The sequence below is a fragment of the Gallinula chloropus genome, assembly GCF_964237585.1.
Source record: "Gallinula chloropus genome assembly, chromosome: 3".
NCBI classification, from domain to species: domain Eukaryota; kingdom Metazoa; phylum Chordata; class Aves; order Gruiformes; family Rallidae; genus Gallinula; species Gallinula chloropus.
Window position 1 is genome coordinate 34,695,097 of NC_140087.1, and position 22,886 is coordinate 34,717,982.

General features: G+C 44.8%; 1 protein-coding gene across 1 annotated transcript in view; it reads left to right on the forward strand.

Annotated features, from left to right (window-relative positions):
* Window positions 1-910: 910 nt before the first annotated feature.
* Window positions 911-22,886, forward strand: part of IGF2R (insulin like growth factor 2 receptor) — a gene marked incomplete at its 5' end in the record, with an annotated part of 57,803 nt that continues 35,827 nt past the window's right edge. The window contains 10 exons of the mRNA XM_084262492.1: window positions 911-1,140; window positions 9,194-9,327; window positions 14,776-14,900; window positions 16,544-16,642; window positions 17,038-17,167; window positions 18,307-18,427; window positions 19,060-19,174; window positions 20,699-20,861; window positions 21,002-21,182; window positions 22,416-22,519. Of these exons, the coding sequence (XP_084118618.1) occupies window positions 911-1,140; window positions 9,194-9,327; window positions 14,776-14,900; window positions 16,544-16,642; window positions 17,038-17,167; window positions 18,307-18,427; window positions 19,060-19,174; window positions 20,699-20,861; window positions 21,002-21,182; window positions 22,416-22,519 (1,402 nt within the window). The remainder of the gene's footprint in view (window positions 1,141-9,193; window positions 9,328-14,775; window positions 14,901-16,543; window positions 16,643-17,037; window positions 17,168-18,306; window positions 18,428-19,059; window positions 19,175-20,698; window positions 20,862-21,001; window positions 21,183-22,415; window positions 22,520-22,886) is intronic.

The window sequence follows — 22,886 nt, forward strand, 5'->3', positions numbered from 1 at the left end:
TTTTCGTCTGTCCCCACTCTCAAAGGTGTTTTGCTTCTTAACTGCAAGTTCATAAACATTGAATACTAAGCCCCCCTTTGGAACCTTAACCACAGCAGTCAAGGTTTGCTAGGTCCTGGAAATGACCTATCGTACGAGCTCCGGGCTGGCTGGCTCTTCGCAGCAGTCTAGGTGTCGGGGGCGGCAGGGCAGTACCTGCTCCACTCCCCTCTGGCGAGGCTGCCGCCTTGTGCAAGCTCCTCCTCCCACCCGCCGCTGGATGCGGGGGCTGGTTGCCGCACCAGCCGCGCTCCCCTGCCGCAGCTGTGACACGGCCGTGCCGCGGTCCCCAGCCCGGACGGCTCCAGCTTTCTGGTCAGGCCTTCGCAGCACGTTTTGAGTAACTTATTGGAAACCCTGTTTAGTTTTTTAGCAACAAGGTCTCTCTCCGCTCAGGCCCCGCTTCACAGGGCCAGCCCCTGCCACCGCCCTGAAGCCAGCCCGCATGGCACAGGGCCTCGCGTCTCTCTCCGGACAGCAGGAGGCCGGGACGCCTCCCGAGGCCGGCACTCCGAGAGAGGGATGAGCCGCCCCGCGGCAGCGGAGGGAGGGAGGGGGGCAGCAGGTCTGCCCCGCACCGGGGGATGCAGAGGGGTGGCAACGCGGGCCGCCCGTTTCCGTGAGCGGGCAGCGGCGGAGCCCGCAGTTGGCGCCGCCAGCCGTTATGCGCCCGCCACGCCCCCGTCTGACTGACTGACTGACGGACAGACGGACGGGCCACGCCGCCCCGCTGGGTCCCCAGCCCGCGCAGGGCCGAGAGGCGGCGGGAGACCCCGCCCACTCCGCGGCAGGGGAAGGGGCGCATCATGTGAGCGTCGCGCCCGCACATGACGGCAGTCACATGACCGGGGAATGGGCGGACGGGGGTCACATGACGTGCCGCTGGTCGCCGGCGCCGCCTGACGTCCCGGGGCAGTCGCGTCCTGCTGGCCCGGTCCGGCCCGCACCTGTGGTACCCACGGCGCCACCCGCCCCCCGCATGGCGCCGCCCTGGCCCCGCGCCGCCGCGCTCCTCCTCGCCCTCCTGTCGCTGCCCCTCCGGCCGGAGGGAGCCGGCGGTGTCGCCGCGGCCCTGAGCGACTCCTACCGGGACCTGTGCAGGTGGGCAGCGGGGATCGGAACGCGCGGCGGCGGGAAAGGGCTTTTCCGCGGGGAAGGGCTCTAACCGGCGGGGCGATGGGCACCTCCCGGTGCCTGCGCTCCCGCCTGCCCCCCGCGGGGCCGCGTGTGAATGAGAGGAAAGTATAGAAGCCCGGCGGGGCGGGCCCCGTCCCCGAGGCGGCCCAAGCACGGCTTTTTGGCCCCCCGTGCCTGTGAGGGTCGGGCCGGGCCGGGGGAAGCGCCCGCCTGCGGGCGAGGGTGTGCCCGGGCGCAAGAGCCAGCGCGGTCGGTAGCGGGTGCGCCGCAGCGCGGGGGGGTGGCTGGGTGGTGGTGGTGGTCAGTGGAGCCTCTTCGGAGGGTGGGCGGAGGGGTGTCAGCTGGCTGGTGGCGTGGAGCAGCCCCCCGCGGGATCCCAGCGTGCGGCTCTGCGGGCGCGGGGAGTTTGCCGGTGAGAAGATGGGGAGACCGGCTCTGTTCGAGGCGCCTGTGGTCAGGGCTGCTGGTTTATGCTACTGTGTCTGCCCTAGTGTGACAAAACCCCAGTGACTTGGGAGGGGCATCCCCCGGTGGCCTTTTTACTAAGGGCATGGCCACTGTTACTTACAGAGCTGTTAAGAAAGGTTTGAGGAATGAGAACTGCGATGTGGAAATGACACTGCTCATGTTTTGGCATGTTCCTAGCCCGAATTCAGCCTTGGATTTAGTCTGGCAATGATACCTTGCTAGTCTTTGTTTCTCGGTATTTTAGGCCGACCACACAGAGGTACTTAGGAATATGTTACCTCAATCAGGGGCACTGGGCAGGCACCAGCACACCTAATGAACTGAACACTGAGAGCAGAGGCTGGGGGGAATAGGCTCCCCTCCTGGTGGGATCTTGGTTAGGATACTGTTAAATGATGAAAAGGGGAAAAAAGCAGTTGTGACTGTAAAACTAGCCTAAGAAGATGGCAGAGAATGGGTTTTGTCAGATGACCGTCCTAATTGTAGAATTGAGACAGAAGCGCAAAGCTCTCTTGAGGTTTTTGGAGGGAACTTAATTCCTGTGACTCTAATGATTCAAAAAAATCCCACATCCCTAGCCTAAATTACTTGGTTCTCAAGTAGTTCCTATTTTGAGAATGGTTAAGTCCTATCAGCATCTGTTTCAGTTTTGTTGCGTGTCTGTGACTATAGGAATGTTTGGGAGTGTTCTTGAGAAGGTGCAGTCTCTTTTTGGATACAAATTACTCAAGCTAGTTTCCTTTTGTTACTGGCAAGTGAAAAAATGATTTGTGAGTAGATAGCATAATCGGCAGTGTTCCTTTTAAGATGGACTGCTTCAAAAACACGGGCTTGTTTTTGAGCCATGGTGGGAAAAACTGTTTTGAAGGACTTAGACCCAGTAGTCCAGAACGGGTAAAGGAAAAAATGAGACCTTGCAGTCAGGCAGATAGGAAGGACCCCAGGGAGATAGGGGACAGATGCAGAAAATCTACCAAGTGAGAGATAATGCAGGTAGGTACAGAAAGGGTTCACTACTGCCAGACACCTCAGCCAAATGATGCAACATGAGTGTGCAGGGCAAGTCCTTGACCAACCTATTTTTGCACTGCCTTAAGACAAGGTTTTGATGTGTTTTACAACTCTTAAGAAAACAGTGTCCTGCCTTTTGTGTGGTGTAATAGGGCTAGCGAAGCTGCAGAGGTCTCTGTGTGAATGTCAGAAGGTGGACGAGGAAGGAAAATGTGGAGGATTAGAAGAGACACTGACTCCCCTTTAAATAAGGGTAGAGTGATACCCAGGTTAGGAAAGGTGCCAAAAGTGTTTTGTGCAAGAACCGTGGTGTGGTGCTACTTACTGGTTTCATGTAGCATTACTGCTAGTATGCTTGAAGAGCCTGGGGAGAGAAGGAAAGGTTTCGTTCTCTAAAACTTTGTCAAACGTCATGGCTGGTAGTGACTGTTTTCATCATGCTTTTTCCCCTCATTCTTGTGTGCTCTGATGGCAGCTGATTGCTGTCATGTGAGTTGCAATTTGAATTACCTTTTTGTCTTCTCTGTGGAAGTGTCTCCAGAATTGCTGCAGTCTGAACACCTGGGAAACAGGACAGGGAACTAGTTGGGTGTAGGAAGTTAGGAGTCAGTTTGGCCTCTTTCCCTGTCTTTCTCCCTTCCCCTTACATCCTTCATATGACAACGCAGGAGAAACAAGTTCTGAAAGTTAATTTTGTGAGTCGTTCTTTAAATCCACCCACTTCAAAAAGAAAAAGAAGGCGTGACAGTTTGGGTTCACCTTCTGTGTAACTTCGGGGAATTAAAGTAAAACTTTCCTTCCACTCTAAAAAAAAAAAACAACAAACCCAAACCTGCAGGAAATGTTTTGAGTGTGATGGTAGAGCAGCAAACACAAGCTGCCACCCCTGCATGCTGCTTTGCCTGATAATCTACCTTGGATGAGAGGTGATTTGGTGACAGGCAATTCTCCTGTCTCCTGTGCAAGGATGGAAGTTGGTGTATAACTTCTACAGCTTTAGGCCCATGAGTGGAAGGAGAACTCCTTAAACTGCTGCGCATCGCAGGATTGCTGTTGGGCAGAATTTTCCAATTTTTGGGTTGTAAGTCAAGTCTACTTTACCTTTAATGTTGTAGTTTTTAGTTACATGGCTTCTACAGTTGACCGTGCATACAGTTCTGTTCAAACACTGACTTTTCAGCCTTTGTCATGAAACCACAACCCTGCTCTTGTGTGCCACTGTTAAACCTGGGTTTAGTGTTCAGTTTAGTCTCGAGTGCAGAATGGTGACCTTTGAGTGAACTTGGCTCAGCTCTATTAAGTGCTTTGGCATGTTTAAGTGGAAGATGTCATAAGTAAGTCGTTACTGGATGCATTTGAATATGCACATGGTTGCTTCACATGCCTGGGAAGCTGCCATTACAATGGCTTGGATGTGATTTCTCAGCACATGCGAACTTGAACTTCAAACTGCTATCCCTTTACTTAAGCATTGTGTAAGATGATGTAGTAAGTGGGGTTTAGAGCGTTGGCTGAATGACCAAATGTGTTTCAGATGGAAAAAGCTGAACAGCTTGTGGTGTAACTGTGAGGCTGTTACGTGTGATGCATGTGCGAGAAAACTTACCCGAACACATACACACTGTGTGATGGTTGGAAAAGGTGGCGGGTAGCTAGAGCAGAGCTAAGGATGAGTGGGGGTGCATTAAAAATGCCCTTGAAACATAGTGATAGTGGTGTGCCTCGTGCCATTTGAGGTTTCATTTTCTATAACAAGAATTTGCTTTGACATAGTTTCTTTGCTGCATATATTTGTGCTAAAATGTTAGGCACGTCTAATACTGATTCCTGTAACGAGTAGTGGGTCTGAGCTGCTGGCTTCAACTTTGAAGTGGCCATCCTGAAAACTCTGATTGTGCTGGTTGAACCTGTTCACATAAAGAGCTTCAGCTACCGCTGAAGCACAGTGTTCTGACAGCTGAGGAGCTGCTGGGCACAAAATCGCGTGGATGCATAATCACGTGCAGATCTGCTTTCTAACTCTGTGGCTGTAGGCTGCCCCGTCAGACTGCTGGGTTGTCTGTGTAATATCCTTCCAGCAAAATGAGCCACTTGAATGCACTCCCCAGAGAACAAATGCATGTTTCTTTGTAACTGCGCTTTACAGCTGTTTGAAGCAGGGTGTACTCTTCTTAGCAGTCATCCCTTGGGGAAGAGTCTGAGTGAGAACAAAAAAACTTGCTCATGGTTATGAGAATGGCAGACATAGTCTTTCTGGTGCTCTTTTGCCCGTGGAGTGGTTCAGTAGGGCACAGAGCGGCTCTGGCGTGGGGACACGCGGGCTGTGGCAGCTGTTAGCCACCTGCACCTTGGCTGACTTAACTGACTATCAACGCCTGACCTACTACTGATTTGCAAGGTAAACCAGGCTCGATTTTCCCTTTCTCATTTAATTTTTTCTGAGTTGCTTCTTTGCTTTGTCAAAAAAAACAAACCCATGCAGCCCCCCCCCCCCCCCAAAAAAAAAAAAAAACCAAACCCCTCTTATTTGGTCATAAAACCTATTGAAAAGTTTTCTAATTGTCTTTTTCATGCTGTCACTTCAGTGGTTTAAAAGCAAAGCTAGGTAGCTGGAAATGCTGACCTGCAGGCAAGGTTATTCCCATTAACTTGTTTGGACATTTCTTGCACAACTGCTTTCGACAATGGCCTGGGCTGGTGCTGCCTCCAGCATGGATCCTCCCTCCCTGCCTGCCTGCCTCCCTGCCTGCTGCCGCTGGTGCGCAGCCAGAAACTGCTGCCATCCAGACTGGGAGCTGGCCAGGCTCTGTCCCCTCTCTGCTTGCACCTGTTGTTTTTGCTGGGTTGATTTTGAGAGACAGCAGTCCTTCATTCCAGCTTGTGTCCAGTGCTGGGCCAGCAGCAGGCAGGGGAAAAGTGGGGAGAAGAAGAGGAGAGCCTTCCCTGGATGGGGACAGGCATAGGTGTGTGTTTCAGGCCTTCATAGTTGGGTCTGTGTAGCAGCAGGTGTTGTCTTGTGACTTCAGCATAAATAACTGTGGCAGTTTTAATCAAGGCATCCATCCCCCTCCCTGGCAGTGCTCAAGGCCAGGTTGGATGTGGCTTTAGGCAGCCTGGTCTAGTGGAGGGTGTCCCTGCCTGTGGCAGGGGGTTTGGAACTAAATGGGCCATTTCAACCTAAAACAATCTGTGATTCAAAAGCAGACACCACATTTGAGTCCAGATCTTGAACTGTACTAGAAATAGCTCCTTGAAGAGTGTTGTCTGTGAGGTAGTAGCTGCATTGATCCCCCTGGATAGAGGGGGCATTGCACCCTGCCCCATGACCAAGGTGGTTGCTTGGTTAAAGTTCTTGGTATAACAGCGTCCTAAACTAGCTCAACTGCATTGAATCTGGGATAGCTAAGCCCTTCAGATAAGGTAGCTTTGGCTGGCCCTGACACATGAGGCATCACTGCTGGTGGAGCTGCTGGAGGAAGCTGGTCCACGGGGCTCAGCCGTGGTTGGGGGGTGGATGATGTGATTGTCAGCAGTGTGTTTCCATTATGGGGATGCAGCAGAGAGGTCAGCTTGTGTTTTATTGGAAAGTAGAGCACATGCAGCTTGAAACTATTCCCAGGCACTGATTTAATGCCAGAAGTCTTACTTGTGAGAGAAATAATTCTTGCTTTTACTGTGAAAGTGTATTTTGCATCTCTCTGAGAACAGCTGCTTAGGCTACATCAGCCTCCTGTTACTCCCCGTGAATAAATCTTACCCTGCTCCTCCCACCCATTTAAAAAAAAAGAAAGTATCTTGAACTTCTTTGCAAGTAATTCCACTCTGAAACTGCATTAGATTTTCTTTTTTTTGTGTGCCACTGACAGCGTGGAACATGATTATACATGGGATTTCTTATTTCCTTTCTGTGGACTGTTCTGAAGGGACTCCTCTGCCTTCCCTATCCAGGCGCCTGTGAAAGGGTGGAGGGAAGGGCTGGCTTCAGCGACTGCTTTGCTTCTGTTCTGTAAGCTGCTCATCTTGTTTCTCTTTTGCTGCTGGCATGTGGGTGAACTGACTTGAAGATGTTGATTTACTCTTGTTTCATAACATGAAACTGGGAAAGTAAACTTAATCTCTCTGAGAGTGATAATTTTGTTCTGTGAAGGACTTAAATTCTCATTCAGTTCACAAAGAGATTTTAACAAAAACCCTACCAAACCAGCAGCAGCCCCAAAACCCTAGAACCCACACTGAATAACACTCTGGCTTGATCAAAAACTTTGTGCCATAGTATTATAGGGTACCTTTTTGCCATCTTCCAAAAACAGTCAACAAAATGTACTGGAGCCCTCGGGAATTTTTCAGTAAAATGTGAACTTTCTGAGGTGTCATTGTGAAGAAATTACATTTTGATTGAAATGTATTTTCTCCTGGAGGTAAACCTGACTTAGTCTCTTGCTGTTTGCAGAGACCTCGCAGGTAGTGTCAGGTTATTCTCACTTTTTGTGGGTGTGTTACCAAGCTTTCTTCTGTTGCTGAACTTCGGTTATTCTGTACTGTAGGTTAATTCTTGTTATCCTGCATTGGTATTGTCTTTATCCACTTCAGAAATGCAAGAAACTAGCTCAAAGAACTAATCAGTATAACTGTAAAATGTCAGGTCTGCCTGCCTGTAAGAAAGAATAGTGACAAGTGTTGGTCTAGGATTGAGACACAGTCCTTGAATCTGATTAAAAAGCAATTATATTGGTGTTTTGGATATGAATTGGTACTGGTAAGTTATTTTTTGAGCCTTATTGTATTTGAGTCTTTATGTCACAATATAGTTAGGATACAAAGACTTTTTCCTTTTCAGTTTGCAGAGAGAATTCTCTTGTAGTTGTCCCTAGCTTGTTCCAGACTGAAATTAATAAGGCTGCTGAGGTACAGGGAAGCCAAGAACCCTGTAGTCAGTAATAAAATGGAAGAGTATTTGGTATCTTACTGCTGGTCCTTTGGCTAGAGGTGGTATGCACTGGATTTGAGAGGAGTTCTCGAAGGATCCAAAACCCAGAGTTAAGTAGCAGATGTGCTGTAACCTCTTCCTCACTCAAAGAATGGGCTTCAGAGGGCAACAAGAAAGGCTTCTCCTTCTGGGGAAAATGTCAAGAGATGCAACACCCATGAGATAGGGATTAAGGCAAATAAACCTTATGGGTGAAGCTTCTGGTCAGTTTCTGATTTCTTGATAGTTGAAAGGAGGGGAGTTGACCCCTCTTGTTGGATTTGGTACTAATCTGTAGAGTAAGGCAAACGTTGCCATGGGTCAGATAGATGCATTAAGCCCCACGAGAGCTGTAAGTAATGGAATTCCTATTCAGTCACTGTGCTGACCTCAGTTTTCTGATGTGATGACTCTGTATGAAATCCTACTGGCGTTTCCACTTGGGATAGAAGGGAAGCTGGGAAATCTCTTATTTTGCAGAAATCAATACTGTCCAGAGGATGCAGGCTGCTGCCAGCCCCAGAAGAGCCAAGCTGAGGACAGATGTTTACCAAGCTGTGCCTTTTTAACTGCTTGGCCACAGTGCTGTGCTAACAAGCCAGGCTCTCTAGAGAGCTCCTGACTCCAAACTAGCTGACCTGGGCCTGCCTCTAAGCTGGGTGCTGCTGTGTCATGTGGCTGACCACATCTCGCTGCAGTCTTAGCGCTTGCTACAAGGGAAACAAATCCATGCTCTGTCTCTGAACTACACTGCATTTAGGGTTTTGGGGGGTTGTTTGTTTTTTCTTCTGTTACTCTGATTTATTTCCTATTGCGTTTAACCAGAGCTTTGTGTTCCTTTGTCAGTTTTTAGACAGCTGACTTTCTGATGCAGCTGTAACCAACTCGTGTGATCTTTCACTGAGTCTCTCATGCACAGCTCTGCTTGCTTTCCAGCTTCTGACATCACCCTTCAGAAACAGTACTTTCAATACTGAGATATTTCTAAATATGTGTGTGTGTGTATATATATATAAATGCATAAAGGTGCATCTAGATCCTAATAAACATTATTAACATCTTTATTAGCAGTCTGAGTGCTGCAAGAATCTCAACCCTAATTTTGACCATGAAGGTAGGTGACTGTTGCTGGCAGCAGGATGGGGCTGGCTATTCTGTTCCACTTAGGCTTAGCACTTCTGCCATTGTTATTGGATATTGATAAAGTTAGCCTGCTGAAGATGTTTGAGGAGTTTATCAGGTTTTCAAGGAAAAAGGTTCACAAGCTGTGATATCCCTAGTCAGAGTGGCCTCACAGAGATTTGAAGGAGAAGGGTGAGTTATTTGGTATTCAATAAGGGGAAAAATGAACCTGCTCTGTATTCCTCAAGTGGTTAAAACTGTTTTGTTCTTGGCCTCAACATAGTGACAGTTATTTCTGGTATTTATGGAATTAGAACACAAATATGAAACTCGAGTTAGTGGTGCTCTTAGCTTTATAACTTGGTTATTTAGGGGACTGGTGTCTAGAGGGTGGCAGTGCAGACAATAGGAATGTCAACTGACAGGACTTTTTTTGTTTTTTCTTTTCAGTTACACATGGGAAGCAATTGATACAGATAAACAAGTGCTTTATAAAATCAATTTCTGTCTTGGTATTGAGGATTGTGGGACTTCAAGTGCAGTCTGTGCATATGACATCAATAAGAAAACCTATACGTCTGTAGGTAAGTAAACAAGTGTCCTCCTTCCTCTGAAGTACCTCAGTGTCATGCTGATGGTTGACTTTACAACTGTTGCAGACTTTGACATGTTAACAAAGATTTCTTTCTTCTCAGAACAGTGTAAAACTTCATTCTGTTGTATGTTTACTGGGGAGATTTGGGAAAATGTAATCTGACTGCAGATAAGCACCTCACAGGGTAGTGAAACTTACGGTCTCGTTAACTGTACGGTCTGGTTAATGATCTCAAGTAGGAGGAATAAGTGTGTCTACCTGTGGCAGGATATGCACTGTGTGCAGCTGTGTTTGAAGCTTGGTACTGAACACAGAATAAAGCTTGAATTATAGCTCTAAACACCACAAGCCAGCCTGATGTTACATCAGCTCTTTGTTCAGAGTCAGGTTACTCTGTAATGCAATCTTGGAGTGTTGCTAAGCTTCTGGGCTGTCATCTTTAAGTTGTTACACAGAAAGGAAGTCAATTACATGCAGTCCTCTGTTTTCAGTTACACTTGTCAAATCTGGTGGCTGCTTCAGTAGTTCACAGATGTCCTTGGTATTCTGAGGAATGCTGATCTAAATATGAAGCTGGCATATTCTTGTACACGTGCTTGCACGTGGTTTCATCAATCAGAAGCAGCAGTATTTATGTGCTTATTTTCATGGATGCTTGTCACTTTCAAGGTTGCATCTCTGCTTCAGCCAATGAAACAGTAACTTATGAATACAGATGAAGAGATTTTCAGTAAAAGTATTTGAGCTTGAACTCCTGGAATATTGTCAGGAGGAAGATGATTCTTGCCTGTATGCAGAGGCACAGCAGCTAGTTAGCCTCCATTCTCCTCACCCCTCTCCATTAACCATAGAGATACTTTGGTTTCAGCCTGTGGTCAATTACTGCTTTTCAAACAAGCTACTGGTGTTGCTACCCAGGCTTATGAAATAATTTGGTGCATGACTAAAAGTGTATCAGTTCATGGCTGCATCAAGTTTTTTATGTAGTGCAGTATATCCAGAGTTTTCTGGGGTGACTGGGTGGATGTGTCTGAGCTCTAACTGAAGTTGCATGTAGCATCTTGTAGTCTGAGGATCGTGACATCTCAGTAGACTGCTTGATGCTTTCGGTCACAGAATCACTAGGTTAGAAAAGCCCTTTGAGATCATTGAGTACAACCATATCTGTCCTCTACTAAACCGTATCTCCAAGTACCTCATCTACCCATCTTTTAAACACATCCAGGGACAGTGACTCAACCACCTCCCTGGGCACCCTGTTCCACACGCTGTCAATGTGTTTCATTCCTAAAATGTAAAGCAGAAATTCTGTTTTCTGCTGATGTGGTCTTAACTCATGTGCAGTTGAGGCTTCAATTGCCTGTGGATTACAAAAGGAAGCAGCACCTGGACATCTGTTTTAACATGCTTTTTTGTGTGAAACTGGAATGTGACAGGTTGTGGAAGCCTGTTCTCCCCAGGGAAGTGTGAGACCTAGAGACTTGTATAGATTTTGTTCCATGACTCGTGTGGAAGGTAGAAAGGAGAACAGAGCTGGATGATGACCATGAGCAGAGTCAAGTATTCTCCTGTATGCAGACTTTAAGTGTCTTATTGCCTGACTGCAGAAGACATGGCACCAATCATAACTTAGACTTGTAGAGCCTGTTTGAACTGACTCTGAAGGGTTAAGCCACAAACCCTGTTCAAGTAAGGTATGTTTTCAAGCACTCTTCAATAAAGTAAGGAACCAAGTCACTGCAGTTAGCATCAACATTGAATTTTGCTTTGTTTTATTGATTGATTTGTATAAATTTTGGTCTTGTTTATGGTAAGGCTTATTAGTGACACCCACCATGCTTCATTGTACTTCCTTTAGTTGCACTGGAGCTTCAGCACACTGAGCTGAGATCATGCTAATGGATTATCAAGCTTCTTGTTTGGAAAAAAAATTAAGAAGATTCTTCTTATTAATCCGTGTGTAGACTCTAAGCTGTGTACCTGTCTTGAAGCAATCCATCTGATAGGAGATTATATGTATGCCAGAGGAGAAGAAGGGGAATTTGCCAGCTGATAAAATTTACTGAAGTTGTAAAATTTCATTTAGCATGGGCTTAATCAGCTCTCTTCTTCATTCTCTCGGAAAGAAGCTTGTACTGCAAACAATAGTTTTGCTTTTAAATATCAGTTATGCAAGAGGTAACAGCTCTAGAGCTGGTTCTGCTTGTTGATCCCAGCTTTGATAGGGCGTGAGGCCAAATGCTCTGTGTGTGCAACCGGTCTGTATCCAAGGGAGGCCTTGTGGCCCGTGTTAACTGTGTGCCACTGTGAGGTGCCAGTGTTGGTGTTAGGATCCCAGAGGCCTCTCCTAGAAAAGCTCTTCAGCTTCACTGATTGACCTGAAAAGTTTTTAAAGTGTCGGCAAATGCTTAGTTCTTGAATGTCAGCGAGGGTGGAAATGACGTGGTGGTGCTTAGTGTGACACCTAGTGACTTATGTGACGTAGAGCTGAACCACTACTAAAATTAGAACTGGAATTATTACTGTAACTGTTTGTTAGCCTGTGTGGTGAAACGTGTGCTTTGTCCAGCTGCAGTAGGACTGGATGTGAAGCAGTAGCTGTCACCTAAATGCCCCTTCTTCTGGACAGCTGCTGAGTTGTCATCCATGATTGTCTGTCTTCTTCCAAACAGTTGAACACATGAAGTAGTCAATAAGTAAAAGGTGTGGTGGGCACTGCCTGTGATACTGATTTAGCAGAATTGTGAAATACGAAGTAAATGGTGCTAATCTTTGTGAGCTGTAGTAGCTGATCTTAGTGTATTGCATCTCTTAAGTCATGAAGAAACAGGAGGGATCATTGAAGAGAGCTTGATGTTATGGGAAACGAGGTTGTGAAACTGGTGCTCCAGAAGGAAGATCACGGGAAGCTGATGGTGCAAAGGGATGGATGGTTCATAAGACTACTTGCTCTGTGAGCAGGAATGGGAGAAGACATCTGCCACTGAGGAGATTCTTGCTAAAGCTTTTAGCAAGTTCCCAAACTAGTTTTAAGTGTACAGAGGGGAGGAAGTTATGTATATTGGCCTGTAGTGAATAAGATGTACTGGCTTAACTTGATTTTTCTTGAATATAATTTTAACTGAGGAAATTTGAGTTAGCTCAAGTGGCTTTTAGAGCAATGTAGTGTGTTCTCAGAGCTGAGAGAAAACTGATGCTTACAGAGCATTATGCTAAGTCCTCAGGTGGTGCTGCCATAAGTTCTCTGCTGAGTTGGGGCTTAAACTTGTGAACATTTGTGATCGTGTGTGCCTGTTGTTGCTATGCACAGCTCTTTTGAATAGAAAGTTGTGTTGTCCTTTCTTCCCCAGTTTAACACAAGGAAGCCACTTTGCCCTCACCTTCTAAGTAGCAATGTGATAAGTAGAAGTCTTGCTCTCAAAGGAGCAGTTGGGTTTGAAAGGGCTGCACGGTACGTTTGCCAGCACCAGTTCTGGAAGTCTTAATACCTGAAGGTGGCCTTTTGTTAACAAAAGTGCCAGGAAATACAAAAAGCATGAACCACTGACAGCATCCAAGTGCCTGGAAGGGGGTACCACATCTGGTAGTCACCACCACACTGGTGGTCACATGCTCCACTGTTGCAGGGTCTCAGCCTGTATCATAGAATCATAGAATTGTAGGGGTTGGAAGCGACCTTGAGAGATCATCGGGTCCAACCCCCCTGCCAAAGCAGCTCCCTAGGACATGTATGTATGTACGTACAGGTTTAGTCTGCATTGCTCTTCTGGCCTGGGGTGTCCTCCACTCTTACCTTCCCTTGAGAAGGCCAAGGGTTATTGAACGTTCTGTAATACTTGTCACCCTGGTTAGACTGGGAGGCTGCTTAGGCATGAGCATCTTAATGTTCCTTCCTGTAAGGATGTGCAGCATGAATAGAGGAGCCCTGACCTACTAGAGGAGGTGGATTGAAAAATAATGCTGGGGAACTTTTTGAGAAGATGCCAAGCAGTGCCCATCAGTGGGAGAAACACTGGCACCTCTTAACAGCCTTGAGTGTGGGTGCCTGGAGTGGTGTTTCTGCAGAATATTGCCTTGATTGTATTTTTGAGGCTCTCGTACCCTCCTCCTGCCCAGTTTGCTTACCTCTGCTCCTTTTGCTCTCAGAACTCTCTTACCTGGGTGTAGCATAGTTTTGCTTGCTGTGAATGAGGAGATAACGGGCTGGGCAAAGTTCCAGTGAGTGTGTTTTTAAGATGAAACGATGTCTGGCCTTGGTGCAAAGCTCCTGTCAGCAGTGATTACAGAACTGACTGGCTTTCTCCCTACTGTAGGCATCAACAAAAATGGAAAGGGAGAAGCCGGTCAATACTCATATTTTATTGCATTCTCTTAGTTCAAACCAAAGTTTTTGCAGAATTAATATCTACCTATCAAAACCTGACAGGGTATAGTTGGCATGCTAGATCTGAAAGGGCTTGGTGCTTACTGCAGAATACCATTTGGTGAGACCCCACCTAGAGTACTGCATCCCGCTTTGGGGCCTCTGACATAAGAAGGACTTAAGAGTCAATAAGAAGCTGTTGGAGCAAGTCTAGAGGATGGCCATGAAGATGATCAGAGGAGTGGAGCATCTCTCTTACATTGGCAGGTGGAAAGAGTTGGGGTGGTTGGCTTGGAGAAGAGAAGGCTCCAGGCTGGCTTTACTGCGGCCTCTTGATATTTTGAAGGGGTTTATTAAAAAAGGCAGAGGCACACTTTTTACTAGGGCCTTTTGCAACAGGACAAGGAGTAATGGTTTTAAATTAAAGGAGGATATATTACAGCTTGTCCAGAAAGGTGGTAGGTGCCCCATCCCTGGACACATTCAAGGTCAGGTTTTATGGGGTTCTGAATAATTATCTAGTGGAAGATGTCCCTGCTCATTGCAGGGGGGTTGGGCTTAGATGAATTTAGGCCCCTTTATAGGGTCCTTCCAGCCCAAGCCATTCTATGACTCTGTGATTGACTCTCATATTGTGCAGATGCTGTTTATATAAATGGCTAAAGGCTAAAAAGCTGATAAATAGAAGCTGGTGAGAGGAAGGAGTGAACTGTGGTACTTGAAACTAGTAGGTAACAGTTTTCTGATGGAGTCCCTTGTTCTAAGGCAGTGACTGGTTTGTAGTGGCAAGTGCTGCCAGGCTCCTATACTTTCAAAGTCGTTACTAAAACCCTTTCACAAGACAGAAATATTAGAGATATCAGACACTGTTTTAACTTAGATATAGTCTAACTAATCACAGGAGGAGTCTTCAGTTGTATTCTGTTCAAAGACTTATCTTTAAGTGGAGTTGTATGTCTTTTGTTACTTAGTGCTTGAAATTAGCCTGTCTGACCTTCTGTGAAGGTGCTGTATTATATCCCCTGGTTGGTTTCTGATTTTTAAATTCTTTTGTTTGTATTTTTTTAACCCTAGGTGACATAGGCTTGCAAAAAATGTCCAAAACTCTTCTGGAACTCAACACTACACAGAGCTGCTTTCAGCAAGGCAGTCAGCACCAAGTTCAAAGCAACATTAACTTCCTCTGTGGGAAAACGCTGGTGAGTCTGATTTGTGTGTTGTTCAGTGGATGTGGCAAGTGCTTCTAACTTGCTTTTTAAGGAGAATTGCTGTACTCATGGTTATACTAATTACTGTGCTTCATAGCTGAAGGGAGAGCCGGTTATGTTTTAGTACCAAATTAAGGTCATTATCTACTGTGGCTTTCAAAATTCAATCCCAGTAGAAAATAATTGCGTATCTGCTGCGTGGCTCTGATCACAGGCTCCTCTGGGTCTTTAATGGTGTTACAGGGATTGCGCTGTAGTATTTTAATAGCGTAGTGTGGAGGAATGAGTCAACAGGGTGCTGTAACAATGAGAGCTGTTGTTTGAATGCTGGCTGTGCCCAAGCTGCAGACCTAGTATGGCTGTTTAACAGAACAGTGTTGGAGGAAATGACTGACCTCTGTTGTGGGTCATGGTAGCTGACAGCACTAAGCGTTAGCTTTTGTGTGCACGTAGCTGAAGCAACAGCGCTCACACGTCCTGCTGGGTTTCTGGGGAAGTAGTTGTTCATCAGAATCTGCTTAAAGTGGGATCCCCAAAAAGTTCCAAGGGGCATGCAGTTTACTTCCGCGTACTTTGGAGTTATGCCTTCCACATGCGTAACTGATACCACAGCTTGGTATTCTGTACAGACTGTGATCAGTTTACATATTTGTGTTTCAGAAATAAGTAGTTATTAGTGCTGCTGTTGGCATTGGTGATGCTGTTGCACACCCCCTCTTGGAAATGTAGCCAATTCAAACAACGTGCCAGTGCAGCAGAGATTTAAATACTTCCTATTCTGTTTCAGCAGATGACTCTAAGTTAAATTACAAATTATTGCTCCACTCCAGCTGTCATAGTGATCTTCAAACTTCCTGTAGTTAGTGTAGTTCTAACACCTATTCTTCATGTGACCTAGTAAGAGGGTTTTGTAATAGTGTCTGGAACAACTTGTTTCCAACACTTTTATGGCAGGGTTAAATGGGGGAGAATCAGTTTAAATATGCTGAAGTGCTTCTAGCTGAGGTGATGGAGGGAGAATAAAAAAAAAAATCTAATTGCTGTCTTTCTCAAAGTAGAGAAATTCAGTTGAGCATCCAGCCTTGAACTATGGTAGAGCCCCTATCTGGAAACGGATGTAAATGTGTATAACTTGAGCCTGTAAAAATAAGTAGCTGAGATCAGAGTTATTCTTTCTGTGTGCAGAAGAGGTTGGTAATCAGTCATCTTTACAGGGTAAAAGCCAGGAAACTGGTGAACTACGCGTTGCCTTGCTATTCATCAATTTATACACATTTGCATGGGTGTTTTCCTTTCCAGTAGCATGATGTGACTGGTGCTTCTGCTAATATCAGCTGGCATAGTGAGTACTTTTAAAAAATACAGTACAATTACTGGATATTAGTCTGGCACTTGTTAATTTGAGAATTCAGGCTGAGAAGTATTTGGCACCCTGCATCTTCCTGAGTTTACTAATAAATTGTTAAATAACAAACTTCTTGTTAACAAGCACTGTTAAGAAACTGTTTGCCCTTGCTCTGTGGCATGCTGTATTCAGTCTTTCTTAATCGCTTGAATGAACTTCTTGCTGTTTACAGATGTAAAATAAAACTGGAGTCTGGTTTTCAAATTATTTTTTTTCTCCTTTTAAATAGGGTACCCCTGAATTTGTAACAGCAACAGAGTGTGTGCACTATTTTGAATGGAGGACCTTTGTGGCGTGTAAGAAAGACTTGTTTAAACCTGTGAAAGAGGTAAGCTATGTACTGCCCATGCAGAAGTTACTCTTCACACATCTGGCAGTTTTACACCAGCCACCTCCAACAACCTCCATAGACCTAACTTTTTCATAGGCATGCGAAGTGTCTGTTGGAAGTAAGTGGAGCTGGATTTTTAAATGGCTCTTCAACCTTTTTGTCATCTGGATGCTTGTGTATATAATAAAACTCTTCTAAAAGCTCGAACAGAACAGTCACTTTGGATGCCTTATTTCAGTCAGCAGCATATCTGGCTTTTCTAGCTTTAAGGTTATTACCTTCCAGAAGTAAAAACCGTTTTTGAGTGTTAACTTGGCTTTATATGTACTAGTTCATAGCTTCTGCCTACTTGTGTAGCGTGGATTGCATGTAATTTGTTCATTGTTTTCTAGGTCCCTTGTTATGTGTTTGATGAAGATTTGAAGAAACATGACCTGAATCCTCTCATCAAAGTTTCTGGACACTACTTGGTGGATGATTCTGATGATGATTCCTTGTTCATAAACATCTGCAGGGACATAGGTGTGAACGCGAGGGTTGTCACCTATTGACATACAGATTTCTATTAATGTGATTCAGTAGTGCTTCAGTTGAGGTGGCTCTATGACAAAAGATGGGTATTGTAGGACTTGTACTATTGCTTCATGCTGCTTTTGGTGGTTTGAAAGCTGCTTTCTGTGAAGTCAAGTCTTCCTGTCCAGGTATTGAGCTTTTCAGAGATAGGCCCCTTCTGGATGGGCAAGTGCTGTTAGAAAACTTGACTTAAACAGGACTGAGGGGAGGAGCTCAGCTTGCATTGTAGCTGCTTGTGTTTGCTGCCAAGACCGAGATGGTTCATAGTGCTTCATGTGCTCTAAATTTATTACTCTGGGCTTCAGTTCAGGCTGTTGCTTAGTTCCAAGTGAATGTCCTGAGATGCATCTGAAACAGTGTTTAGGTGCTTGGGTAAGTAATGGTGCATAGCTAGCACTTCCATGTCAGTTGGGAGCTATATGTGGAAGGCATTAAACCAGCAAAATCACTCATTTGAAACTTGCTGAAAAGGCCAGTTTAGCTGTGTACTCCCACTTTGGTTTTTTTACTCTGCGGGTAAATATGTATTTTATGCCTCTGTTAAGGGTTTAAAACTTCTAATTTTAGTGGCAGGTTTATTCTTTTAAAAATTCCATTAGTGTGAAACCTTTTTCTGACAGCTTTGGACAAGTTGGTTTATAAGAAACAGAGGAGGGGGGAAAAACCCTTCTCTATGAGGAGTGATTACCCATTGCTTGGTATGATTTTGGTACTGTGGAGAAAAAAGCCTACTTGGCAGGCTTCTAGAAGTTCTCAAAGCCCTACACATCCAGCAGCTGTACTAGCAGCTGGAAACTATCTGCAGCTGCTTTGGCAGAAAGGATGAATTTGCTGTGCAAATTCATGCTGGGCAGCATGAACTTCCCTCTGTATGTCACGTGCTGGGCAGCATGAACTTCCCTCTGTATATCACATGCACTTCAGGTTTTATCTTGCCAGTTTCACATTTCAATATAGACCACTTAAAAGTATTTTTAGAAAGGGGTAAAGCAATGAATCATTAGTCCACATATAAAATGGCAAGATACTTCAGGTGGAGCAGGGTTTAGAAACAGAGATCTATATACTATTTGTGTATTCTTTAACAGGCAGCTCTAGTGGAGAGACCAGAAGCTGTCCTGTCGGCAGTGCCGCCTGCTTGTTACACGAAGGTCAGGTGTATGATGTTGGCCACCCAAAGGATCAGCTGAAACTTCATGGCAAAGACAGGTATGTGGTTTTTGCAGCGATGCTTCTGTGAACACTTCTCAGTCACCTGGTCTCCAAAAAGCAGTCTTGGTAACAGATGAGTCTTCTAAACTGTAACGTTGGTACTTAACATTCTCCTACTCCCGCCTTGTCTGGTCTGTCCCAGTTGCCTCACTCCCATCACTTTGCTAATGAGTTCATCTTGCTTTTAATTCTGAGGGCAGAATGGAGAGAGATTATACGTATGCAGGTTGCAACGTATAGGAATGTGGTAAAACATGAGTGGTTATTACTTCCAAAAGCTGCAAGAATGTTTACAACATCCACTGTCCAGCAGTTTGAGAGTGAAGCTAGAGTGTTCTTGTTACTATCAGCCAGGTTGCTGCAACGGTGCAGGTTACAAGGCATTGAGTATAGTCTTAACTGGGGTTCAAGAGGATGCTGTATTAAGCAATTTTTCTGGGACTGTCTTAGTCTTTATTTTGGTAAGGTTAAAGGAATAAAGATACATAAAAGTATCTTTCATGAGCAGGGAAACTTTGATATATACTGCCCAGCTGTCTGGCAAGGGGTGAGTATTCTTTCAACAATATCCTTCTGTACAGCGCGTAGTGTTTTACTTGTATTTTTGGTTTGTCATTTTCTGTTTTTAGGCTGGTGTTGAGTTATGAGAGGATATACAGTGATGAGGAAAAGCCAGACTTCTGCCTAGGTCATAACCCAGCAGTGACGATCACTTTTGTGTGCCCATCGAAGAGGGGAGAAGAGGTAACTTTGCTGGTTTTAGTTTCTGTTAAGTGGTTGGACTTTAACTTTTGTGTGCATTATCCTTCATTTTTGTTGAAGGCTGAAGGGAACAGATATCCTCCTGGTTTGGAGCTTGTGAAGAGTGTAGGAATCTGAATAAATTCTCATAAACTTTTTGAGGCTTATAAGAGAGAAACAAGGAATAAAATTTTCCCAGGGGTGTGTTCATTCTTGTTTTGGTGAATTTGGTTGTCCTTTTCTACATTCAAAGCTTTCCTCTGAGAACAGGACAGAGTTAGTACAGTGTCAGTTCTTCACCCAGAGGCCAGCTTGCTCATGAGCACTCTTCCATCATCTGTCAGGCTGTGCGTTCTTACAGCTGTTGTCTGTAACTCATTTCTTTATTACTCTGGTCTTCCTCAGGGGAAAAGTACAGCTAGCAAGTGTTATATCATGGGAAGAGTCTGTCATTTACTAAGCAGGCTCATTAACTCTTTAATGCCTTGAAGTAAAATGTGTAGTGTTAAGCAGCAGCTCAGCTTTTGCAGGACATAGTGTTAGCCTAGCATCAGTGCAGTATGATGATCACATTGATGTGATACCGGGTAATCTTAGCCACCCACACACCTTAAATTGGACCAGAGTGGCTATTGCTAATGCTCTGCCATTTTTATCATGATTCTTTTGGTCGCAAAGGAGCTACTTTTGGTTAGTGAAGGATCAACTCTCATCTGGCTAACTTTTGGGTTCATGTTTTGTCTCTCACCTGACTTAGACACCTCACTTCATCCTGATTGCTGCAGAAACAAACCTTTCTCTGCTGTCGCTTTGTAATACCTCACTAAAGCTATGCCCACATGTAGTATAAATAGTATTGGTAATGTTATTTGTTCCTGTAACCTACCTGATACTGAACCTGTGTGTCTGCCTGTTGTTTTAGTGAGTGGCAGAAATACAAGGAGAGCTTCTACATGCTGTGCTTTAGAGTGAGAAAGACTACTTCTTCTCCCAGAGCTGCAAAAATATTTCACTATGGAAAATACATCAGATGAAAGTGTTGGCTAAAGAGTTCTCAAATGCTTTTCAGTCTTGACTTGGACTGCCGAAGTCAAAGTTGCTAAAACACTAGTGTCTAGAAGGTTGCTTTCCCTTTGGAGAACACTTGATCTCTCCTCCCTTCTTTGGGGACTCCTGGGGTAAACACAGTCCAGGCTGTGGTTAGCACTTTGGGCTCACTTGTGTCTGCTTTTGCCAATGCATTAAGGAAAAGTGCTTTTTAATGTACTGTTAGAGCTGCTGACCTTCTTCTAATGCCTGATACTTTACCTCTGTTTAGACTTCCTATTTGCCACATCATTAGTAAGAGCTGTTTTACTTTGTTCTCAACAATTATTTCTGAGAGGCCAGAGACAATTTTTGCAGCTGTTAAGCAATTTACAGGTGAAGTTAGTCATTACTGACCCTAAGCGAATGTGATGCTGTTGCTTTAAAGATTATATTTCAGTAAGCTTCTGATCTTGTAACTTAAATTCTCTTCTGTATTAGAGTGCAGGTCCCAAGCTCACAGCAAAAACAAATTGCCGGTATGAAGTTGAGTGGGCTACTGAGTATGCCTGTCACAGGGATTACCTGGAGAGTAAGAACTGTCTTCTGACTAATGAGCAACATGATATCTCCATTGATTTAAGACCCCTTACTCAACTTCCAGGTAAGCTCACTGGTTTTCTTTGGTAGTGTGACTAACCAGTTTTCCAACTCCATGTTTGGAGGCAGGAAAAATACCCTTTATACATATTTGGCTTTTTTTACTGTATTTTAGAACACTTTTGTGGTTTTTTTCTTATCCAGATTATGTTACACCGTATTTAGCCAAAGACGACAAAGAGGAGTATTACTATTACTTGAATGTGTGTGGGAAAACTACTGCAGGTAACTGTAAGGACAGCACGGGATACATTTCATCTTGCCAAGTAAAACCTTCAAATAACCAGCAAAAAGTTGCAGGAAGATTTGAGAACCAAACCTTAAGGTGTGTAAAGGCTCTTTAGCCCTGTTAACTTGTCTGAGTAACCGATCCTTGTATCGTCATTTGATGCCCTTGCTTGTCACATAAGCAATATTTAATACAAAATGCAAGTGGTTTTGCTGAGTTTTATGTAGAAAAACACCAACACTACGCCAGGATAGCATTAGCAAATGAAGGAGGAGATGGGGTTGGTGTAGAGGCTGTTGCCTAGCTGGGGTAGACACTGTCAGGCTGGGTGTCAGAATTGCAGGTTGTGCTGTCTTGCCTCTCGCCCTCCTTAAGCTTTAAAGTGGCATTGGGAATGGATGTTTTAGAACTGTCCTCAACAAGAGGGTGTCTCACCTTCCTTTGCAAGAGCATGTGTTAATAATATCCAAGACTACTGAAGTCCAAAATTTTGCTAGTTATTTACTTTAAAGAACTTCAGGATTCCCAAGTGGAATACTGGGACAACAGTTTAATGAGATTGCAAAGCAGAGATTATTTACATATATACCATCTTCTGTTCTGTCTGGAAGCGTGACAGACTTGTTAGAACTTCCAGGAACTTCTTACCCCTGCAGAAATACCCTTGCAATAAACTAATGGGAACATTCCAGCTTTAGAGAGAAGGAGGCTGAGGGGCACTCATTGTGCTCTGCTGCTCTGTGGGGGAAGGAAGTGGAGAAGGAGGTGCTGAACTCTTCTCCCTGGGACCCAGTGATAGGACATATGGGAATGGTTCAGAGCTGTGCAAGGGGAAGTTTAGACCTGACATTAGGAAGCATTTCTTCACTGAGAGAGAGGGTGGTCAAACCCTGGAACAGGGTTCCTGGGGAGCTGGTCGATGCCCCAAGCCTGTACGTGTTTCACACACTTGGACAATGCCCATAATATTATACTTTTAACTTGGTCAGCCCTGAATTGGTCAGGCAGTTGGGCTTGGTGGTCGTTGAAGGCCCCTTCCAACTGAAATAGTCTATTCTAACTGAAAGCACAGATATTCTGTTCAAAGCTGGGAGAGTTTTAGAGCATTCTCATGAGGTTTATATCAGTTATTGAAAAGTAACCAGAAAAATCAGTACGTGAAAGCCTTTGTTGCAGTAGAAGTGTCAGTATTAATGTTGAACAAGCATTTGCTTTCCCCTTCAGCAAGACAGTTATTAAATATACAAGAGCATGGCTTCTGTTATGCGAAGAACACTGTGTGACTGTGTCTGATCCCATGTTTCTGTCTAAAATTGACTTTTTACTCAGATACTCCGATGGGGATCTTACGCTGATTTATCCGAATGGGGATGCATGTAGTTCCGGCTTTCAGAGAATGACCGTCATCAACTTTGAGTGCAGTGAAACAGCAGGTGAGTTTAACAGTCTGGGGTAACTCTCCTCAGGGTTTGACTCCTGTGCTTTAGACTTTTATGTTCAAAGGAATGCATGCTTTGAGCCACAGCTAACACATGGAACAAATATTGTTAGAGTAAGCACTAATTTATCTGGTTGGTAGGATTGTTTTCTGCTTGTGGTAGCACTGCTATTCTAAGCTTATGCTGATGGTCAAGAATATTGAGGTGTAAAAGGCCATAATTTCTTAGCCAACAGTAAAAAAACCCCAACAAACAGCCACAAAACCCCAACATCCAAAACACAAATGCAAAGTCCTGTGCAGCAAAAGGATTTTTATCTTCCTTGCTTATTGCTCATCCTCGGAGCTCGTTGCTTTTCTCC